Source organism: Arachis stenosperma, chromosome 4, assembly GCF_014773155.1.
Source record: "Arachis stenosperma cultivar V10309 chromosome 4, arast.V10309.gnm1.PFL2, whole genome shotgun sequence".
NCBI lineage: Eukaryota > Viridiplantae > Streptophyta > Magnoliopsida > Fabales > Fabaceae > Arachis > Arachis stenosperma.
The window spans coordinates 8,053,751-8,072,597 of NC_080380.1; the positions used below are offsets into that span (position 1 = coordinate 8,053,751).

The 18,847-nt window shown below is 33.8% G+C and overlaps 1 protein-coding gene across 1 annotated transcript; it reads right to left on the bottom strand.

Moving 5' to 3' along the window:
• Window positions 1-4,254: 4,254 nt before the first annotated feature.
• Window positions 4,255-5,720, bottom strand: LOC130972892 (heavy metal-associated isoprenylated plant protein 6-like). Its single transcript, XM_057897225.1, has 3 exons — window positions 5,468-5,720; window positions 5,301-5,382; window positions 4,255-5,198 (listed from the first exon to the last, which is right to left on the bottom strand). Exons 1-3 carry the CDS (start codon window positions 5,477-5,479, stop codon window positions 4,534-4,536), a joined length of 759 nt encoding a protein of 252 aa, XP_057753208.1. The 5' UTR covers window positions 5,480-5,720; the 3' UTR covers window positions 4,255-4,533.
• Window positions 5,721-18,847: the final 13,127 nt, after the last annotated feature.

The window sequence follows — 18,847 nt, forward strand, 5'->3', positions numbered from 1 at the left end:
GTTGAAGAACTTGATATTGCATTCCGTCGGACAGCAACAGACGAAAATGGTGAAAAGAATTTACTACAGATATCGGATCGAAGTAGAAGATAATTTATTTTATAAAAGGTATATCACAGTTGCATTGGCTCTGTTCTTAGTATATTTATTAGATCACGGTTGTGAAAAATATTTCTGTTATTTTGAATTAGGTATCGGTTACGTGACGACGAGGACGTACGTCTTATAAGGTCGTGGCACAACTGATGGACAAATGTTCATCTGTTGAAATCATTCGTGTTCCTCATTGAGTTTGGTGGACGAGAATCATCTGTAGATACTGTCGATGGTAGTCCATTGAGTAGAGATGTTAGACGAAATATTAGAAGGACGATGGTCTAATATGCCACTTGAAGGTAGTCAATAGGGGTCTAATGTTAAAGTTCGTTACGCTAACATGATGGAAGACGATGTTGAAAGTCATGAGGGTTTCGCTATCAGGGATCCGATGATGGATCAGTATGAAGTTAACTCCGATGACGAAGACGATGCTGATGATGAACCAACAGAAATTTCTGATGATGGTGACAAGAAAGAAGAAATGAACAAATCGCTCTGATATACGTTGCCATTTTTCGACCTTATGACCAGTCGGATCACTTCTCTAGGTTGAATCTCAATGCAATGACTTCGGATTGGTCGTTTATCTAGGAGGCCCCGAAGAAGATACAAGCAATGAGTTCGAGGTTGGACAACAATTTCAGAACAAGAAAGAAGTTATGTTAGCAGTTAAGAGGTACAGCATCAGGAGGGATGCGGAGTATAAAATAGTAGAGAGTGACCAGTTGAGGTATAATGTATAGTGTATCCAGTTGGGGACCAGTTGTTCTTGGAGCATACTCATATCATATCGCTGAAAGTAAGAAAAATGTGAGGTTATGAGATACACTGGTCCTCATACTTGCATGCAAACATCGATGGAGTAAAACTATTGTAGGTTGGATTCAAAGGTAATTGCTCAATACAATTTCACAATGGTCAAAGCAGATCCAACAATCAGCATCAAGGTTCTGCAAGGAGGTGTGGAGAATCACTTCGATTATAAGGCGTCCTATAGAAAGGTTTGACTTGCAAAACAGAGAGTTATTGCTAGAATATATGGCGATTGGGAGGAGTCATACAACGAGCTTCCTCCTTGGTTATTCGCTATGTAGATGTACTTACCCAGTAAGTTTCATTTCATTGTGGTTATTTAGTATACAAAAACTGTTACAATCTATATCTGCTAACTGTTAATTAATGGGTTTTTAGGTACTTGGGTGCAACTTGTGACATAGCCTTCGCCTGGTTCAGTCGACATTGTCATGTTTCATCAGGTTTTTTGGACGTTTTCACCGTGTAAGGAGGCTTTCAGGCATTGCAAACCACTCATTTCCATGAATGGCACCCACTTATATGGTAAATACGGTGGGACGTTGTTGATGGTCATTGATCAAGATTGCAATGCAAACATTTTGTCTATTACATTTGTCGTTGTTGAGAGTGAGACGAAGGAGGTTTGGTCGTTCTTTCTTTCGTATCTGCTATCGCATGTGACACTACAATCCGGTGTTCAGGATGCTGATCCCGTTCAGGGTACGACTGTAATGCCTAAGCCTTTGCTCGCCTTTGGCATTGTCTGGCCGGTACTCAACCCACCTACAATATCGCAAATGATGCCACATTATTGCTCAATTTCATTAACTAATTAATGAATTTAACGAAGGGTTCTTACAAAAATAGATAATACCTCTCAACCAACGAAAATTGACAAATATAAAATCCATCGAACCGTAGAGCGGAATATGGTGATAGGCCCATGACAGTAGCAAGCTGACGCAACCACCCAAATTGCGCTGACCATGCTCCATGGCACAGAACATCTGGCGGTACAGCCATACCAGCACAGCCGAGCCCTATGATAACCTGCCACATGTGTCAAGGTCCTCTAGGAGAGGGAGTCACCTGATGTGTACCCAAGAGTCAGATGCATCTGGGAATAAGATACCCTCTATCAACTGCATGATATACCCTTTCGTGTACCTCAACAGGCGCTCCTCAGTGGCGTCCTGCTCCAGCTCTCCGCATACCGTATTATGAAACCATGTGAGCTTGACAGTCTACTTAGTTTGTGACTGTCTGTCATCTGGGTCGGGAACAACACCCAGTAGCTGCTGGCAGAAGTCCTCATTAGACCGTCCCTGATGGTGCTACTCCTAACCACCTATGTATCCACTAATAGGACCACCGTCGATCCTGAGTCCCAACTGGTAGGCCACGTCCTGCATTGTGATAGTCATCTCCCTGCTTGGTAGATAAAACGTGTAAGACTCAGGTCTCCACCTCTCTATCAATGTCGAGGCCAATGACTGGTCCTGCTCGAACTCAACCATATGCGCCAGATACTCAAACTTGTATCGTCTGAGATATGGCCTAATTTACTCCGGCAGCCGTCTCATCAAATTCGTTTGGTGTGCAAGATCGAGTCACCTACCAAACAGAAAAAAAAAATAAAAATAAAAAAGACAGTGAACACATAAAATAACAAATTCACTGTTTATTAATTACAATAAAATAAACAAGAGTGATAAAAGTGTACCACTCGATCAAGTCCGCCAACAATGTGCTCAGCCTGATCCAATCTGTAAAGCGTATCCTCGTAGCCCAATAACTGCTGCTCCATCTAACCACACTCTAATAAAATAAATTAACATATACTGAACTCAGTTCCTTTCACATTAACTAAATTCTTAAAAAACACATTTAAACCAACAAATTATCTACCTCACTCCTTAATCAGTTTATAAACTTACTAATTAAAATTTAACCCAATTACATGAGGCCATCAACTAACTCTATAAACATACTAATTAATAACTAACTGAACCTTGAATTTTACTAATCATATTTTTTTCTAATCTAACTTAACTAATTATTTCTCTAATTACCTTCCTGACTAAACTAATTACTTATACTAATTAACATGTTATAAACAATAAACAGCAATTATACTTGAAAATAATAACATAAAAAACCTAACTAACATGTTATATACTCTAACTAACATGTAAACATTGAACAGTAACTCTAAATAACATTTAGATAGTAACTCTAACTAACATGCAAACACTAAAGAGTAACTTTAACTAACATATAAATAGTAACTATAACTAACATGAAAACAGTAACTCTAACTCTAACTAACATATTATTTACTGACCTAAAACTGAGAATATCATGGATAACGAATTTCACAGACCTCAAAAAACATAAAATTTCGTACAGAAAAATCTGACCATCACAAGTGAAGGAGGAACAAAGTAAATTTGGAGGAGAGATTTGAAAGGAAAGTGACAAATGAGAATGGCCCCACGTTTATATACTCTGCCGAACTCAACCTAAAGTTCGCCGGGAGTACAGCGAACTCTATATAATTATAGAGTTCGTCGAGAGTACGGTAAACTTGCTCTTAATGCAAAAAAAATTGTATTTTAGAAATTAAAATTTAAAAATCTTGTTTGAAAAAATATTTATTTATTTTTATTTTATTTAAAAAAAATTTTCCTATTTTTTATGAGTACATAATTGGATAATCTCAATCACTCACATGTAAACATATAATCTATCTTTAAGAACTATTTGAAAGTGGGACAAGATGTGAGTCACATATATCTCTTTGTATTGGCTAATTTGGTAATGTAGGTTCATGGATCTAATCATGAGGTGATGAAGCCAAAACAGTGGTTATAGAAAAGAAGAGAATCATGGTTGTCAATTTGTCTTTGTCTACATATTATACGTTATGCCATTATAACCACTAAAGTCTAAAGCACATATGACTCAGTGAGTAGCCATTATCCAACACTTGTTCAAATTTGTCGACCCAACAATACAATGTGTGATGTGATCATTTTTTGTTGGCTGCTTCGTAACTAAACATTCTCATTTCTCAAGCAAGCATGTATATACATACAACAAACTCTGGCTTCCATAGCCACCTGATCTAGTTACTAGGCCCCTCCTTGTGACTTCAACTTTTTTAGTGCACGAAAAAGACCAAAACATAATTAAATCATATACGTTATGGGAAAAGCGTTAACCTTAATTCCTTCGGCTATAGTAGTGACATCAAATTAAAGAACTTAATAAATAACATAATCTCCCTTAACGTCATATTTGGACACTAGCTTTTCAGATACTATTAATTACCACATCATTCAGATATCAACAGATAAATAAATTAAATAAACAAAGAGTTTAGGTATGCTTTTCATAAATCCGACACAGGAATTATACTTCACTTGGTGAATTCCATGAGTTTATTATATCATATATTAAATTACAAATTGCAAACCAAAAAAAATAAAAATAAAAAAGAAAAACATATTGTGTTCATCTTTATTTCCCCCAGTTGTTTCTTTCCTATGATAATGAGACGCTGGCACATTTAGATAACAAATAAGAAAAAGATTGATTGAACAATAATAAACATGATTGAGATGTGATGACATCACATCACATGACGGTGCAGCCCGCCTGGTTTTCATCGCTGAAATATTGATCACAACGGTTCACATAATACGGTCTCCCTCCACCGTAACTATCGTAAACGGGCCTTGCATAGTACCCATCGTAGCACATCACGGGCCCAGCATAACCATTCACGCACGGCCCAGGCCCACCTTCATAGCCCGTCACGCATATACCCACTGGAACCATCATCGGTTGCGGCGCGGGCGGGTACGCCGCCACGGGATCCGCAATCTTAACGGGAGGAGGTGCGGGTTTTGCCTCTGCGGGCTTGTCTTTGGGCTTCTCGGGGTCACCCTTAGGCTTCTCGGAGTCACCCTTGGGCTTATCAGTCTTTTCCTTGGGAGCAGCATCTTTAGGCTTCTCCGCCTTGTCCCCGGCATCCTTCTTCTTGTCGGGCTCAGCTGCGGGCTTGGGCTTTGGTTTGTCGGCAGCAGCATCTTTCTTCTTTGGAGGATCAGGTGCGGGGGCTTTGGGCTTGTCATCAGCATCCTTCTTCTTTTCAGGCTTGGGCGGGTCGACGATTTCAATGCTTTTGATGGAGCCTCCGCCTTTGTAGCAAAGCTTATCCCGGATCTTCTCGGGGCTGCAGCACACCACCGTGATGGTCACGACATTTTGCTTCTCGTCGAATTTCTCGTCTCGAATTTCTCTTGTTCACAAAATGATAGGAAATAAAATAAACTCAATTTGATGCAAAAAAATAAATGAGATTGAAATTGTTAAGAAAGAAAAGAGAAAAGAGAACTCACGAGGGAATTTAGCGAGAACCTTCTTAACCTTTTTGTAGCATTTGTGGCATTCAAGGTCAACCTTGAGCTTCATTACAGTCACCTATATTGAATGCATGAATGTGCTCTAATTAGAAAGTGTAGTGACTTCACTTAATTGATTATAAGATAAGATACGATATACATACCTTCTCAGCCATGGTGATGGGAGTGAAATTAAAGCTTCAGATCTGAGGGTGATGATGATGGGATGCAAATGTAAGAAAGCAAGCTGAGCACTACCGCTATTCAAACCAATGAGATGACAACACGTCTTGCGCTTGTGCTTGGATTGAGATGGAATCAGCAGAGAAGGTTGAATCCCATGTGCTCCTTTTAATTCACAATGCAAATGCATGCTCTCTTCAATCCCTATATCACTCACTCCCAATTGCCATGGTTATTTAATTAATGCCCACAACTTACACAAACACACGTGTCAACTCTACTTTGGAACGTAACAAATCATGTCAAAATTCGCTTTACGAGAAACTCAAATACTGCTTCCACCACTTTTTTTTTTTTTGGCTCAATACTGTTTGTATGGTTTTCTTTTTGGATTCGACTATTTTTGTTACTCTATTAGTTCTGTCAGCAACAAAAAAAAAATATAAGGAACCAACATTAATCAGTCAATTTTTTTAAAAATAATGGTTTTAACTAAGAGTAATCTTTTTTAAAGAAGCAGAAAAACATATAATAATAATTACACAACAAATAATTTAATTAGGTATTTGAAAGATTTTTTTCCCAATGTTCATTTTTATTAATAGTGTCAGCTATTTCCATACACTATATTAAATGAGATCATGCTTCGTTCAGTAATCAGTAATCACTGACCATAACCAAACTCTAGCTGAAGAGGGTGGGAATTGAATTATGTTACTACTTACTACCTAATTCAAAATCAAAGATTTAAGAGAAATATTATTTATAAACCAAATATATTTTATATATTCATATAAAAATATGATTGTTCTTAATTAATTATATATTTAACTTATTTTTAATTAATAAAATAAAAAAATGCGTATTTAGTTATTATAAAAAATTTGGTATCAAGATGGTGTTTATTATAAATACTGTATACATAGTGTTTTACCAATATTTATTTATTCTATATTTAATTATAAAAGAAAGTACGAGGAACCAATGGAATACTTGTATAATGTGTACAATAGAGATTTATGGAGTATTAGAAATATAACTATTAGTATTACCTTTTTCCATCAATGGAAGCTTTTGGAATGAGTGGTAGGGGTGTGCATGGGCCGGGTGAAACCGGGTTTGATGTGACCCAGACCCGGCCCGAAATATGTACCGGGTCCATTTATGAGACCCGAACCCGACCCTAGACCCGATGAAACCTATACCATTTCGGGCCACAACTATACCGGGTGAAAACCGGGCCGTTAACATTATATTACCTTGATACCTTCTTGTAAGTTAGCATGTAAAAATATCAAATTTCCAAGATTCCAACCATTATTTGACATAGTAAAATTCACTTAGAAAAATATAACAAGAACCAACTCTTATCTAAAATTAAAGCATAACCATAACCAATACTAATATTGCCTAATAACACCAAATATTTAAATCAATATAAATAACACAATATTATGCATTAGTTTAAAGTCTTATGTATTTTAAATATAAAACATTAACTTATAGTCTTATATATAATGACTAATAACACAAAATATTAAGGTTTACAATACTTAAATTCCACATAATAATAGCCATCATCCATCACTAATAATACAAAATATTTATTGTGTATGGTGATCGGGCCACCGGGCCGATTTCGGGTAACCCGAGCTATGGCCCGGACCCGACCCAAAATAATGACCGGGTCTATTTTTGAGACCCTAACCCGACCCTAGACCCGATGAAATCACACCAAATTAGCCCCTAAAGTGTTCGGGACCGGGCCGGGTCTTCGGGCCGGGCCGGGCCATGCACACCCCTAATGAGTGGTATCATGATATAGTATTAAATACTTAGATTCAAAAGGTCAAGAGTTTGATCATTGGTGAACTCAAAATCTCACCAAAATCAATTTAATGTTTTGGGATGCACACTTCTTACGAATCTGGTGTAAACACGGTTCAATAATCTATCATCATCCATTCATCAACAAATTACAAATGAAATGTGATTTTTGGCTGGAGTTTATAACCATACCCATATATAATTGATGCCTTTTTCTTCATTCTTATTCCAGGTTTCGATCGCCTTTAATTTTTCTTATCCAGATTAGTTTCTTATTAATTTAACTATAAAGTGTTATATACTAATATATTTAGTTGAGTAATACTGGAGAGATCATAATTAAAAATTATTTTATTTAATTTAATATTTATAATTTTATGTATATAATATTTATAATTACACACTTATTATATTTGATATTATGTATTTATTCTAGTAATAATTAATAAATACAAACAAAAACCGAAAAAGAAAAGTTATGACTACCTATGGTTCTTAAATTATGACTCTCAAACTAATATTTTTGTTCATAAGGTAAGTAGTAGTATTACATAAGCAGTAATTACTTCATACCTACCTATACTGTCTCAAAATAAATTAAACTACTTCTACTTACGTAATAACATTATTTGATTTCATGTTAGGTAAAATTATGATGTACATAATAATTAATCTATTTTGTTGGTATATTATTATTATTATTATTATTATTATTATTATTTGGTAATAAACTTAAAATTATTATTCAAAATGGTTTTTGAAATTTGATTCCTGATTTAATTTAGCCTTTTCAATATCTAATTGACTCAATTTATACCCTAAAATTTTTAAGCATGACACAAGTTGACTATTCCATTTATTTCTGTCATCGAAAATATGACGTGACAAATTTAGTTGACATTTGATAATTTGACACAAAAAAAAACTACGTCATTTTTTCAAAAACCTAATGTCTTATTCTTTCATTACTAAAAATGGGGGGTTTTCAAATTTTATGGTGCCAAATTCAAACAAACCAACAAAAAGCTCATGCAACATTCTTCCACCACCGCCGTTTTCGTAGTCATCGCCACCTCTTCTTTGGTCGTGCAGCCTGGCCACTGGCACCGACGTTCACTGTTTGTCACCTCCCTCCTCTCCTCATACTCTATCTTTCTGTTCCTTTTCTTATCTAGCTTGTCTTGGTCGGAATAATCAGTCTCTAAATCAGCCACTTCAATCACATAATAAATTTTTTTATTTTTTATTTGTGAATGCAATGCAGAAAAAATGAAGAAAAGTTGAGTAGCACTCACGACTATAGCAACAAAATCGCGTGTGGTGGGGTTCGGAGTGGGGACGGCGATGTGGTCAATGGGGGAGGGACAGTGTTGACGGCGTTGAGAATGTGAAGGGACTCTCAATAAAGAAAGAGGGTGAGTTGATAAGGTTGTAGTGCTGCACCGAAATCCTATTCACCATTCTGTATTTTCTTTTACAATAATAATAATAATAATAATGATAATTAAGAATCAGTTTGAAGTGAAATAGAGAAAGTAGAAGGGATTGTGGTTGTTGTTGTTGTGATTGAAACTGTTGCTTATGCGTCTGCAGGTGAAGATGATGATTAGTTGATCACTAAAAATGGGTTAGAGAGAAGCCATGGAGAAAAGGAAAGAATGCGAGTGACGAATTTAACTATTATACAGAAAAAGAATGAAAAAAAAAAGAAGAGATGAGTCTAAAGCTGAAGTTGAGACCATACCTGAGGTTTCTAAAACTCGAAGCAGTACCTAAGCCATGGCTGCTTAAGAAGAGGAAGAAGAAAAGGAAAGTAAAACGACATCCTTTAATTGTACACGTCATTTTATCAATGACAAAAATAAATAGAAGGTTCAACTTGAATCACACTTTAAAATTTTAGAATATAATTTGACTCAACTAAAAATTAGATGATTAAATTAAGTCGAAATCAAATTTTCAGAAATTATTTTAAGTATTAACTCAATAAATCTAATGATAATCTTTTTTGTCACAATAACTCACAACCTCTAAAATAAATAAATAATATAAAACGTGATGCTAACATATATAAAGATCAGAAAAAGGTGATATATAGTTAGATTGTAAACAAAAAAAATCATTACTTAAACTGAGAAGATTAATAAAGTTAAAAAAAATAAAGAATTAATTATGATTAATTTTGTGATTTTCATATGTAAGGATAATTAAACTCCTCACCTTTTTAATTAACCCATCTTCATTTATTTGGAGAAGCTAGTTTGATTCATAGACAAATAATGCTACATTTTTTTTATTTGATAATTATGTTTAGCAATATCATTTTTTTAAAAAGTGAATAAAATAAGTTTTTATATATATAACTAGCCTATTATATTATCAAGAAAAAAAAAAGAAGAGAATATTGGAAAACATTTTGGTTGTACCAACCTTTTGTGGATCATCTCTTGTACTAATTTGTTGTTTCTTTTAACAGCTATAATCAATTATTATGTATGTGAATCATTGTTTCTGAATTATTTAAAGATGTGTGTGCATCCATAAATCTCCATATATAAGGAAAACTTATCTTGTTAATCTAAAATGAAAAGGTACAATAACATGCACAAATCTAATTTGCTGTTTGAATAAAGAGTTAGAGATACACAAGTCTTAACATATATAATCATGTCTGTTTATTCAAAATAAATGGCTACAAGCAACTACTCTGATTTTAGCAATGATGTAAAGACATCAATCTCTTCAGCTAAAAAAATGGATATATCATTAGTATTGGTTGTACCATTATGAAAAATCTTCTTAATTTACTTTGTCTAAGGGAATTTTTGTTTAATATACTACAAGTGTTAATTAAAAAAATTCTATACAGATATTTAATTACTTAAATAATTATTTACAGATAAATTTTATCCAATTTTTTTTAAAATAATATGTAATTTATTTTCTGTGATATATCAATTTTTAATTGAATGATATCTTAATCATAATAAAATCATTTTATAATTAAATTATTATTTAAAATAAATCATTATATAATTTTTTAAAATATTAATAACCAAATGGATCACCATCACATTTACACCGTACTCCACAACTTTTTTCAAAGTATGATAATCGGGTGCAGTACGATTTAAAAGAAATTCTATTTTTAAAATTTTAGTGTAATTCATTTGTAATAAGCTACTGAAATTAACAGCAGCATTCATATTCAGTGGCACATTAATCACAAACTACTACAGTAAAACTTAATTCCAATGGCTATTTTGAAAAAGCGATCAAATAGAACTGCCGTCACTGTAATCTCTAATTTCACATAGTAGCGGTATCACACAACCGCCTCTGAAGCACACACCCGACGACGGCCATCACATTCTTTTCACGGCGGTTTATGAAATTCGCACCATTATTTACTTAAACCGCCTAATTCCTCTTTCATTCGCACTTCTCGCTAACTCCACTACTCACTATTATCCGCTATTACCTCAATTTTTCATTCTTTCAAAACCTAGTTCTATGCCCAGAACTCCAATTGCAGTGAACAAAAACTCTTCGTGCAGAACGAAAATCTGCAATGAATCATGGCTTAGCAAAACTATATGCATTTATTTCTGTCCCTGGTAAGCTAGTTAATTGTGCTTTTCTTTGTTCTTTTTTGATTCAATTTTATGCTTCTTCTACTTAATAATCACTAATAATCCATTATCTTATTCTCTAGTTATTTCTCCTTCTTATTCGTCACTTTGAACATACAAATTTCTCTCATAAAAGCACAAATTTCTTCAATTTAAAGTTATTCTGTCTCTTTCTATTAGGATTTTCTTCCCTCTCTATTTTTCTTACAAACAGTTTTCGATGAATAATTTAATATATAATTTTAAAAAGTGTTATGTATAATATCATCTAATTTTGATGGAGGTGAATATAGTTTTAATCAACAAGAGAATATAGAGCAGTATGTACAGAGAAAAGAGAATAGGAAGGTTGTTAATGTCTTTATAGAAATCGGTAATTCTTTTATTTTCAATTGGATTAAGAGATGCAGCCACAACTTTGATGAGCACTTCGTTCTCATTAAATTCTGGTATTGGCCAATTTGAATGTACCTTTATGTCAAGATAAAAATTCTGCAGAAAATATTTTCAAGAATTCCTAGAATATAATGAGTAAAGTACATGAAAATACAAAACTCTAAAAATTGCAACATCAGTTTTTGTTGAAAAGTGTAAAAGTTTTATAAAAAATCACAAATAAATAATAAATAACATTTTTAGCACAATCTATTTCATATATGGTGTAATTTATTAGTTTTGTTTATATAATTAAATTAAAGTTAATTTTTTATAGATAAAATTAATTAATTATAAGTGGCAAGACTGAGATTGAGATAGATAGTTAAAGATGGTGGTGTTGTTTAGAAAAACGAAAGTAGAAAAGTTTTTTTTTTCCTAGAAGAATAATTTGGAGAAAATAGGAGTTTAATTATTAATATTTTAAAAATATTTAATTATTCTGTTAGTTTCTATAGTTTTGTGAAATTTTTAATTAGATTTTTATATTTTTTTTTAGTTTTGGTCCTTGCACCAATTTTTTTTTCAATTAGGTCTTTTTTAACAGTAATTGGTTTAATTGTATAAGAATCCAACTAAAAAAAATTTGGCGTAGGGACCCAAATAAAAGGAAACAAAAAGTATAGGGACCCAATTAAAAAAAATTTTGGTGCAAGGACTCAATTAAAAAAAAAGTATAGGAACCTAATTAAAAATTTTGCAAAACTATAGAACCAACAGAATAATTAAATCTAAAATTATATAATCATCTATTTTAAATAATAATTTAGTTATAAAATGTTTCTATTATAGTTAAGATATCATCCAATAAAAAATTGATATGTCATAGAGAATAAAATATATGTTATTTACTTATTTTAGAGAGAGTTAAGTAGAATTCATCTTATTTAAATGGTTAACTAAATAAAGTGAATTCTACTTAACATTATTTAAATGGTTAACCTATTTTTATGATTTTTTTATGTTATTAATGCATTTATTTTAATAGTAATTGGATCCATACGTATTTTAAATATTCGTGATACGAAGGGTTTAACTATTATTTAAAAACGAAAATATTTAGTAACCAAAACAAATCAACTAAAATAACCACAACTTATCTTATTTAACATTCATTAATTCTAGCAACAATTAATAAAAAATAAATAAGACAAGTTTTTGAATTATTTTTTTATCTTCTTAGCATTATTGATTTAGAAATTAATAACTTATATTTTTAAAATGTTCAATTTAATTTGATGTATTTTAAATTTATTTATTTATTTAGTTAATAAATTGTGCTTTATGGACTTAGGTTTTTTTTAACTTAATAAGAGGTTATAAATACTTTTTAAACTATTGTAGTCATGACATTAAGTGATTAGAGGTGTAAAACTCCTCCTTTTGGATTTCCTGATAAAATCATGAAGATTGTAGTATGTTTAGAGAATGGGGGGTTGAATCTATGCCTTTCTTTAAGTTACTAAAATAACCCTTTAATCAAACTTTCAATTCTGATTCTGTTTGAACTCAACAACAGAAATTTATGAGACAATTTATTTTTATCTCATGAATATCAGAAAACAGAACAGAGCAGAGAAGAGAAAAGCTAACACCATCATGTATCCTAATTCAGTTGCCTTGTGCTATGCAACTTACATCCGTCTCTACCACAACAGTGGTAAAATTTCCACTATAGTTAAAGTATTACATACACTAATTCTACAGGATTGATCCAATCCTTTCACACTCAAGTTCTAACCTAACTTGACATTGGCTATGCTAATACTTAAATCTTCACTCTTAGTGCTAACCCAACTAAGAAAGGGGTACCTCACTGATACAAGATACAAGACACATACTTACCTAAAGAAATCTAAAATAACTCTAGGCTTTTCTTTCAAGTGTATCACTCAACCTTTTTCCACTCATTTGGCTTTTACTTGAGTTCTCTCAATATGCTTTTTCACTCAAGAAATTATAGAAAGATAAACATTGAAAAGTAAAATACAATTTGTAAAAACATGAAGGAGATTGACTCTTCAACAGCCTCTTTGCTATGTGATAAACCAGATTTGTATGTCTCTGATTCAATTCTTTATTTTTGGCGGAATGTTTCTTTGAAAGAAAGCACTGTCCAAGTAGAGGAACTTATTCAGGGAACTCTTCACTGAACAAAACCTCAATACACTGGGTTATCTCTCTTTGTCTTCTGAATGAAGAAAAATCTTCTTTTATCTCTTTGCATGTTGCTGGGTTGCTTTTCCTAGGTCAATCCTTGAGGAGTGTACTTCACCAACCCACCATCTCACTTTTTTCCATTAATCCTCAGAATAGAAACTTTGCTCTGACCTTCTCTTGTTGACCGAAAATCATAGGAAGGCAAAAAACAGATATCCTCAATGGTAAACCCAGATCTTGCCCATTGAGAAGTTACTTGGTCCCCAAGACTCACTTGTGACCGTAAATACACAACAGATTGGAGCAGAAACTAACTTTTCTTTGTATCTCATTTTAAGACTTGCAGAGAGTTGGGAAGAAGAGAAGAAGGCAGTATTCACGAAATAGAAAATGGGTTACCTTTAACCTTTGCCTAAACTTGATTTGGTTTGAATTTGCTTATTTGACCTCAACTTTTCTTGCCTAACCTTCTCTTTCTTTCTTCTTCTGTGAATAGTTTAGGGAAGAAGCTCTCTCTTCTGTGGTTTCTGACCAAGATGGGAAAAAGTGAACGTTGATTTGGTTAAAGCAAATAAGATGGAAAAGCTTGCTGTCGGGCTTGAATTAGATCATTTCATTCAGCCCGTTTTGATTTCTTAGTTTTGTTTTCTTTTGGGCTTTGTGTGATGATTCATAGCCCACCAGTTTTGTTTCTTATTTTCCATCCTCTTGGGCTACTATAATAATAAGTTTTGGCCTGCAACGTTTAATAAATAATTAGCAACATATAATTATAAATAATCAACACTAATTATTTACTTTACCCAATAAAATAATGTTTGTTATCATTAAGCAATTTAGTTAATTTCTTAACTCAACAATCTTTCCCTTGATGACAAACATAATTTAAACAATGATCAAAAGGAAATGAATTTGAGTAAGGTTTAGAGACTCCCTTTGATTTATGTTACTTGCTTTAGTGTTGCTCCCCCTTTCCTTTTCAAAGTTAGCTCCCCCTAGATTTATACTCTTCTTTTCTTCCCTGTTTGCATTTACTTATAGAGAGCACCATACAGAACTACACACAAATATTTTGACTAAGAGAGATTAAACAATCAACACTACAAATCTAGCCCAATACTGAACATATTATGACAGCAGCAAAATCAAAGCATCAAGATTAATCAAGGGCAATCCATCAACATATGAAAACAAGTTCCAATAGTCATGTCAATACATTCCCTACAACAACACATTTGCAAATCAAAGATTATTAGTTATATGCTCAAAACTATCAGCAGCAGTCAACCAAACAAAATCCACAAAAATAACAGTAGCATCAATAAAATTGAACATTCAAATTCAGCATTCAAGCTATTTGGCACCTATTACTCCCCCCTTTTGTCATTAAGGGCGGATAATAAGCAAAATCAATAAAAACATCACCTTAAATCCTGCAAGAAACCGTCAAAGCACAATCCTAAATATCAAATAAGTTAAAATGAAGTGCAGCAGTAGTTATGGTTATACAGTTATCCATAAATAACAAACTTATGTTCCAAAGTATCAAAAGAAACAGTTTTTATGAGACAAAAACAGTAGCAATCCATAACAGCTTGATGAGACAATCCTAAGCATCAGAACCATTTCCCTCCGAATCAACTTTTTCATCAGCATCAGTGGCAGGGTCTTCATCCTTTTGTAGGTTGTCAATGAACGTCATGAACACAGCCACTCTATCTCTTGACTTCTAGAGGAAATTCTCATGCTTGCTCGCTAGCCTCCTTTGTTCTTTGCTCATGGCAATCATGTAATTTGATTGTGAGACAAACTCCTGGACTACATCTTTGATAATATTCAGCAAAGCAGATTTTTGTCCAGTAGAGATGGAAGTACCCTCGGTGGAAGGAGGAGGAGATTCCCCAGGAATAAAGTCATCATCGTCATCATCCAAGACCACTCTCTCTGAACAAGTAAGTCCCTTTTGTTGTTTCACTGAACCACCCCCTTTTAGATATGAGTGTCTGTTTTCATATTTCTCATTGGACAAGTCAACACCAAAGTGCTCAAAAGCACAAGTTAGAAATATGCCATAAGGTAGAGCTTTGTCTTTCTCACTTCTAATAGAATCAAACATGTATCTAACCATCAAATAAGCAAAAGAAATTTCTGTTTTTGTGATCATGGCATACAAAACAAGTGTGTCTGTATAAAAAACCCGTTGATATGAACCACTTTGAGGAAGAATGATATGGTTGACCATACGGTGCAACTGAGCACGTTCATATCCTAGGGCTTTGTGAGTGGGTGTAATGCCATTAATCAAGGAAACATGTTCACAAATATGAGCCAATGCATCATTGTAAGAAATACCAACTCCTTCATCCCACTTAACAGAAGTATAAGCACACGGCCCAACATCAGTATACTTCAATGAAGCACTGATTGTTTCATTATTCAAAACAATGTCTCGGCCTTTAACATAAGAGTGAACAGTGCCCTCATGATATGTCAGGTTTGCATAAAACTCTTGAACCAACAGAGGATAAATAGGCCTTTTTTATGTTAAAGAGATGATTTCAGTCCAAAAATTTCAAATTATCAACAAAAGGAAAACCTTTCTTTTTCAGAGTTGGTAAGTCAGTAAGAAAAGATGGACACAGAGTACGGTACTTAATAACTCCTTCAAAGAAATCATTATTCATGGCAGACCTAAATCTATATGGATTATAGTTTGAGTGAGATGTCATGAAGTGAGATTTATGAGCAAAAGGATCAATATCTGGTTCTCTAACTGATTTGAGATGGAGACGAGGTTTACCTCTTTGTGAACATAATAGAACAGACCTTGGCTTAGCTTGAGTTGACTTAGGAACAGGTTCTTCAGCAGCATAATATTTGCCCTTGGAAGAGCTAGGTTTCGAAGAACTGGATTTTGAAGGCGGTACCTTAGGTGGTGGCGTCGGCTTGGCAGAGGCAGGATATCTGCGTGTGGTCTTGGTCCGTGCCATGGGATTAATGCGAGGAGGAGAGGTAGGAGGAGATGGTGCAAGAGTGAAGGTCTGATCCGTTGAACGAGTGGAAGGCCTAAGTTTTGCAGGAAGCTTGTGTATCTTTTCTTTAGGAAGCTTTTGTACAACAGTTTTCTCCCTCATTTGGGTGGTTATTGGCTGAGAAGAAAGAGAAGTGATAAAGGTAGTGGAGGAAACTGAAGAGTTTGAGGAGGAGTTATGGAGGGAAGAGAAGGAGTATTGGTAACTATACCAAAATTTTTTTTCTAAAACAATGCAACTGCATCACCTTCTGATTTGACTTTAAAATGATTTGACATCATGAGAAAAGAAAGATTTGATCTTATTAAAAATAAATCAATTTTAAAAATTAAAAGTTAAAGTCATTTTGGACCCAAACAAAAACAAAACAGAAACAAAAAAATAAAAACAATTCAACCATGCCAACAAAAACCAAAATAAAACAAATGTAATATTCATATTGGGCCCAGAAGTGGTTTAGATTAAAGAAACACATTAGATCACCCATGTTCAGATATTGAGGTAGGCCCTGATTAATCTGCAAGTGCGACAAGCCTAGAACACGCTGATTGAAGGGAACGTTCTTCACTTGTCCAGAATTGTCTCATCCGTGTTTATGAGACAAAAACTCCACCATACATATTAGCAGCTTTCAAACAAAGATTCATAACTTAAAATCCGTAGACTAGTCCTAATCATGCAAAATCTGTCCTCAGCAAGTGGCTTAGTGAAAATATCAGCTAATTGTTCCTCTGATTTAACAAATTGAATGCTAATATCTCCTTTTTGAACATGTTCTCTTATTGAGTGAAATCTCACTTCAATATGCTTAGTCCTAGAGTGCAAAACTGAATTTTTTGAAATATTAATGGCACTCATATTATCACACAACAAGGGAATATTTTTAGCACTTAATTTGTAATCGACAAACTGTGTTTTTAACCATAAAAGCTGAGAACAACAAGAAGAAGCAGTTATATACTCAGCCTCTGCAGTGGATAAAGCCATTGTGGACTGCTTCTTACTTGACCAAACATTCAATGACTTTCCAAGGAAGCAACATAAGCCTGATGTTCTCCTTCTATCAACTCTATCACCGACAAAATCTGCATCACAATAACCAACTGCAGAAAAATCATCAATCTTAGGATACCAAGGACCAAAATTGGATGTGCCATGAACGTATCTAATGATCTTCTTAACTGCAGAAATATGAGATTCTTTAGGTTTAGATTAGAATCTTGAACACATTCCAACACTTTGCACAATATCGGGTCTAGAGGAAGTTAAGTAGATGAGAGAGTCAATCATTTCTCTATACCTAGTCTCATCTACATCTTTCTCAGTTTCTTCCTTGTCTAATTTTGAATTAGGGTGCATGAGAATTTTCATGGGTTTGGCATTATCCTTACCAAATTTTTTAACTAGTTCCTTGGCATACTTCTCTTGATGAATGAAAATACATTTTTCAGTTTGTTTAATTTACAGCACAAGAAAAAAATTAAGTTCACCCATCATACTCATGTCAAATTCAGTACAAAGGGATTCATTGGCTGATTAAAAAATAATGTCAACAACATATATTTGGACTAGAATGAAAAAATCATTAGAGTTCTTAATAAATAGAGTAGTGTCTGTGGTGTCTCTTTGAAAATCATTTTTCAAAAGAGAAGAGTTAAGTCTCTCATACCAGACTCTAGGAGCTTATCTCAAATCATAAAGAACTTTTGATAATTTAAAAACATGGTTAGGAAGCTCTTTATTTTCAAAACCTGGTGGCTGCTCCACATACACTTAGATAAGTAAGAACCGTTAGATGAAAATTTAATTAAATCAGTCAAATTATTTAACGTCTCTCAACTATCAACTTCATATGAAGTTGACTGCACGTGAGTTTTCACTATTTATTTTATTCCCTTTGGCTTCTTATTTTTTTTCTTTATCATGGATATTATGTAAATTATATAGCTAAATATATATACACAATTGTGAAAGTTTTGAATTAAGAGAACTGTTGGGGTATATTATTGTAAACTATGGTAGGGTTCGGCCCAAATGCAATTGTAAGATAGGTGAGGAATATGAGTAGGGGTGGCAAGCGGGGAAGTCCGCCCCGCCCCGCCAGAAGCCTGTCCTTAGGCGGGTTGGTCCGTCCCGCTCCGCCTAGTGAGGTGGTTCCAGAATCCCAGCCCGCCCCGCCTAACGGCGGGCTGGCGGGCCGGCGGGCCAAACCCGCCAAATATCTTCTTTTTTTTTTACTTTTAAATATTAAATAATATATATAAAGACATAAAAA

Excerpts from the sequence above, each read along its gene's own strand:
- LOC130972892 (XM_057897225.1), bottom strand. Across the intron at positions 5,199-5,300 it reads GGTTCTCGCTAAATTCCCTC|AAATTCGAGACGAGAAATTC; the intron begins GTGAGTTCTCTT and ends TGTGAACAAGAG.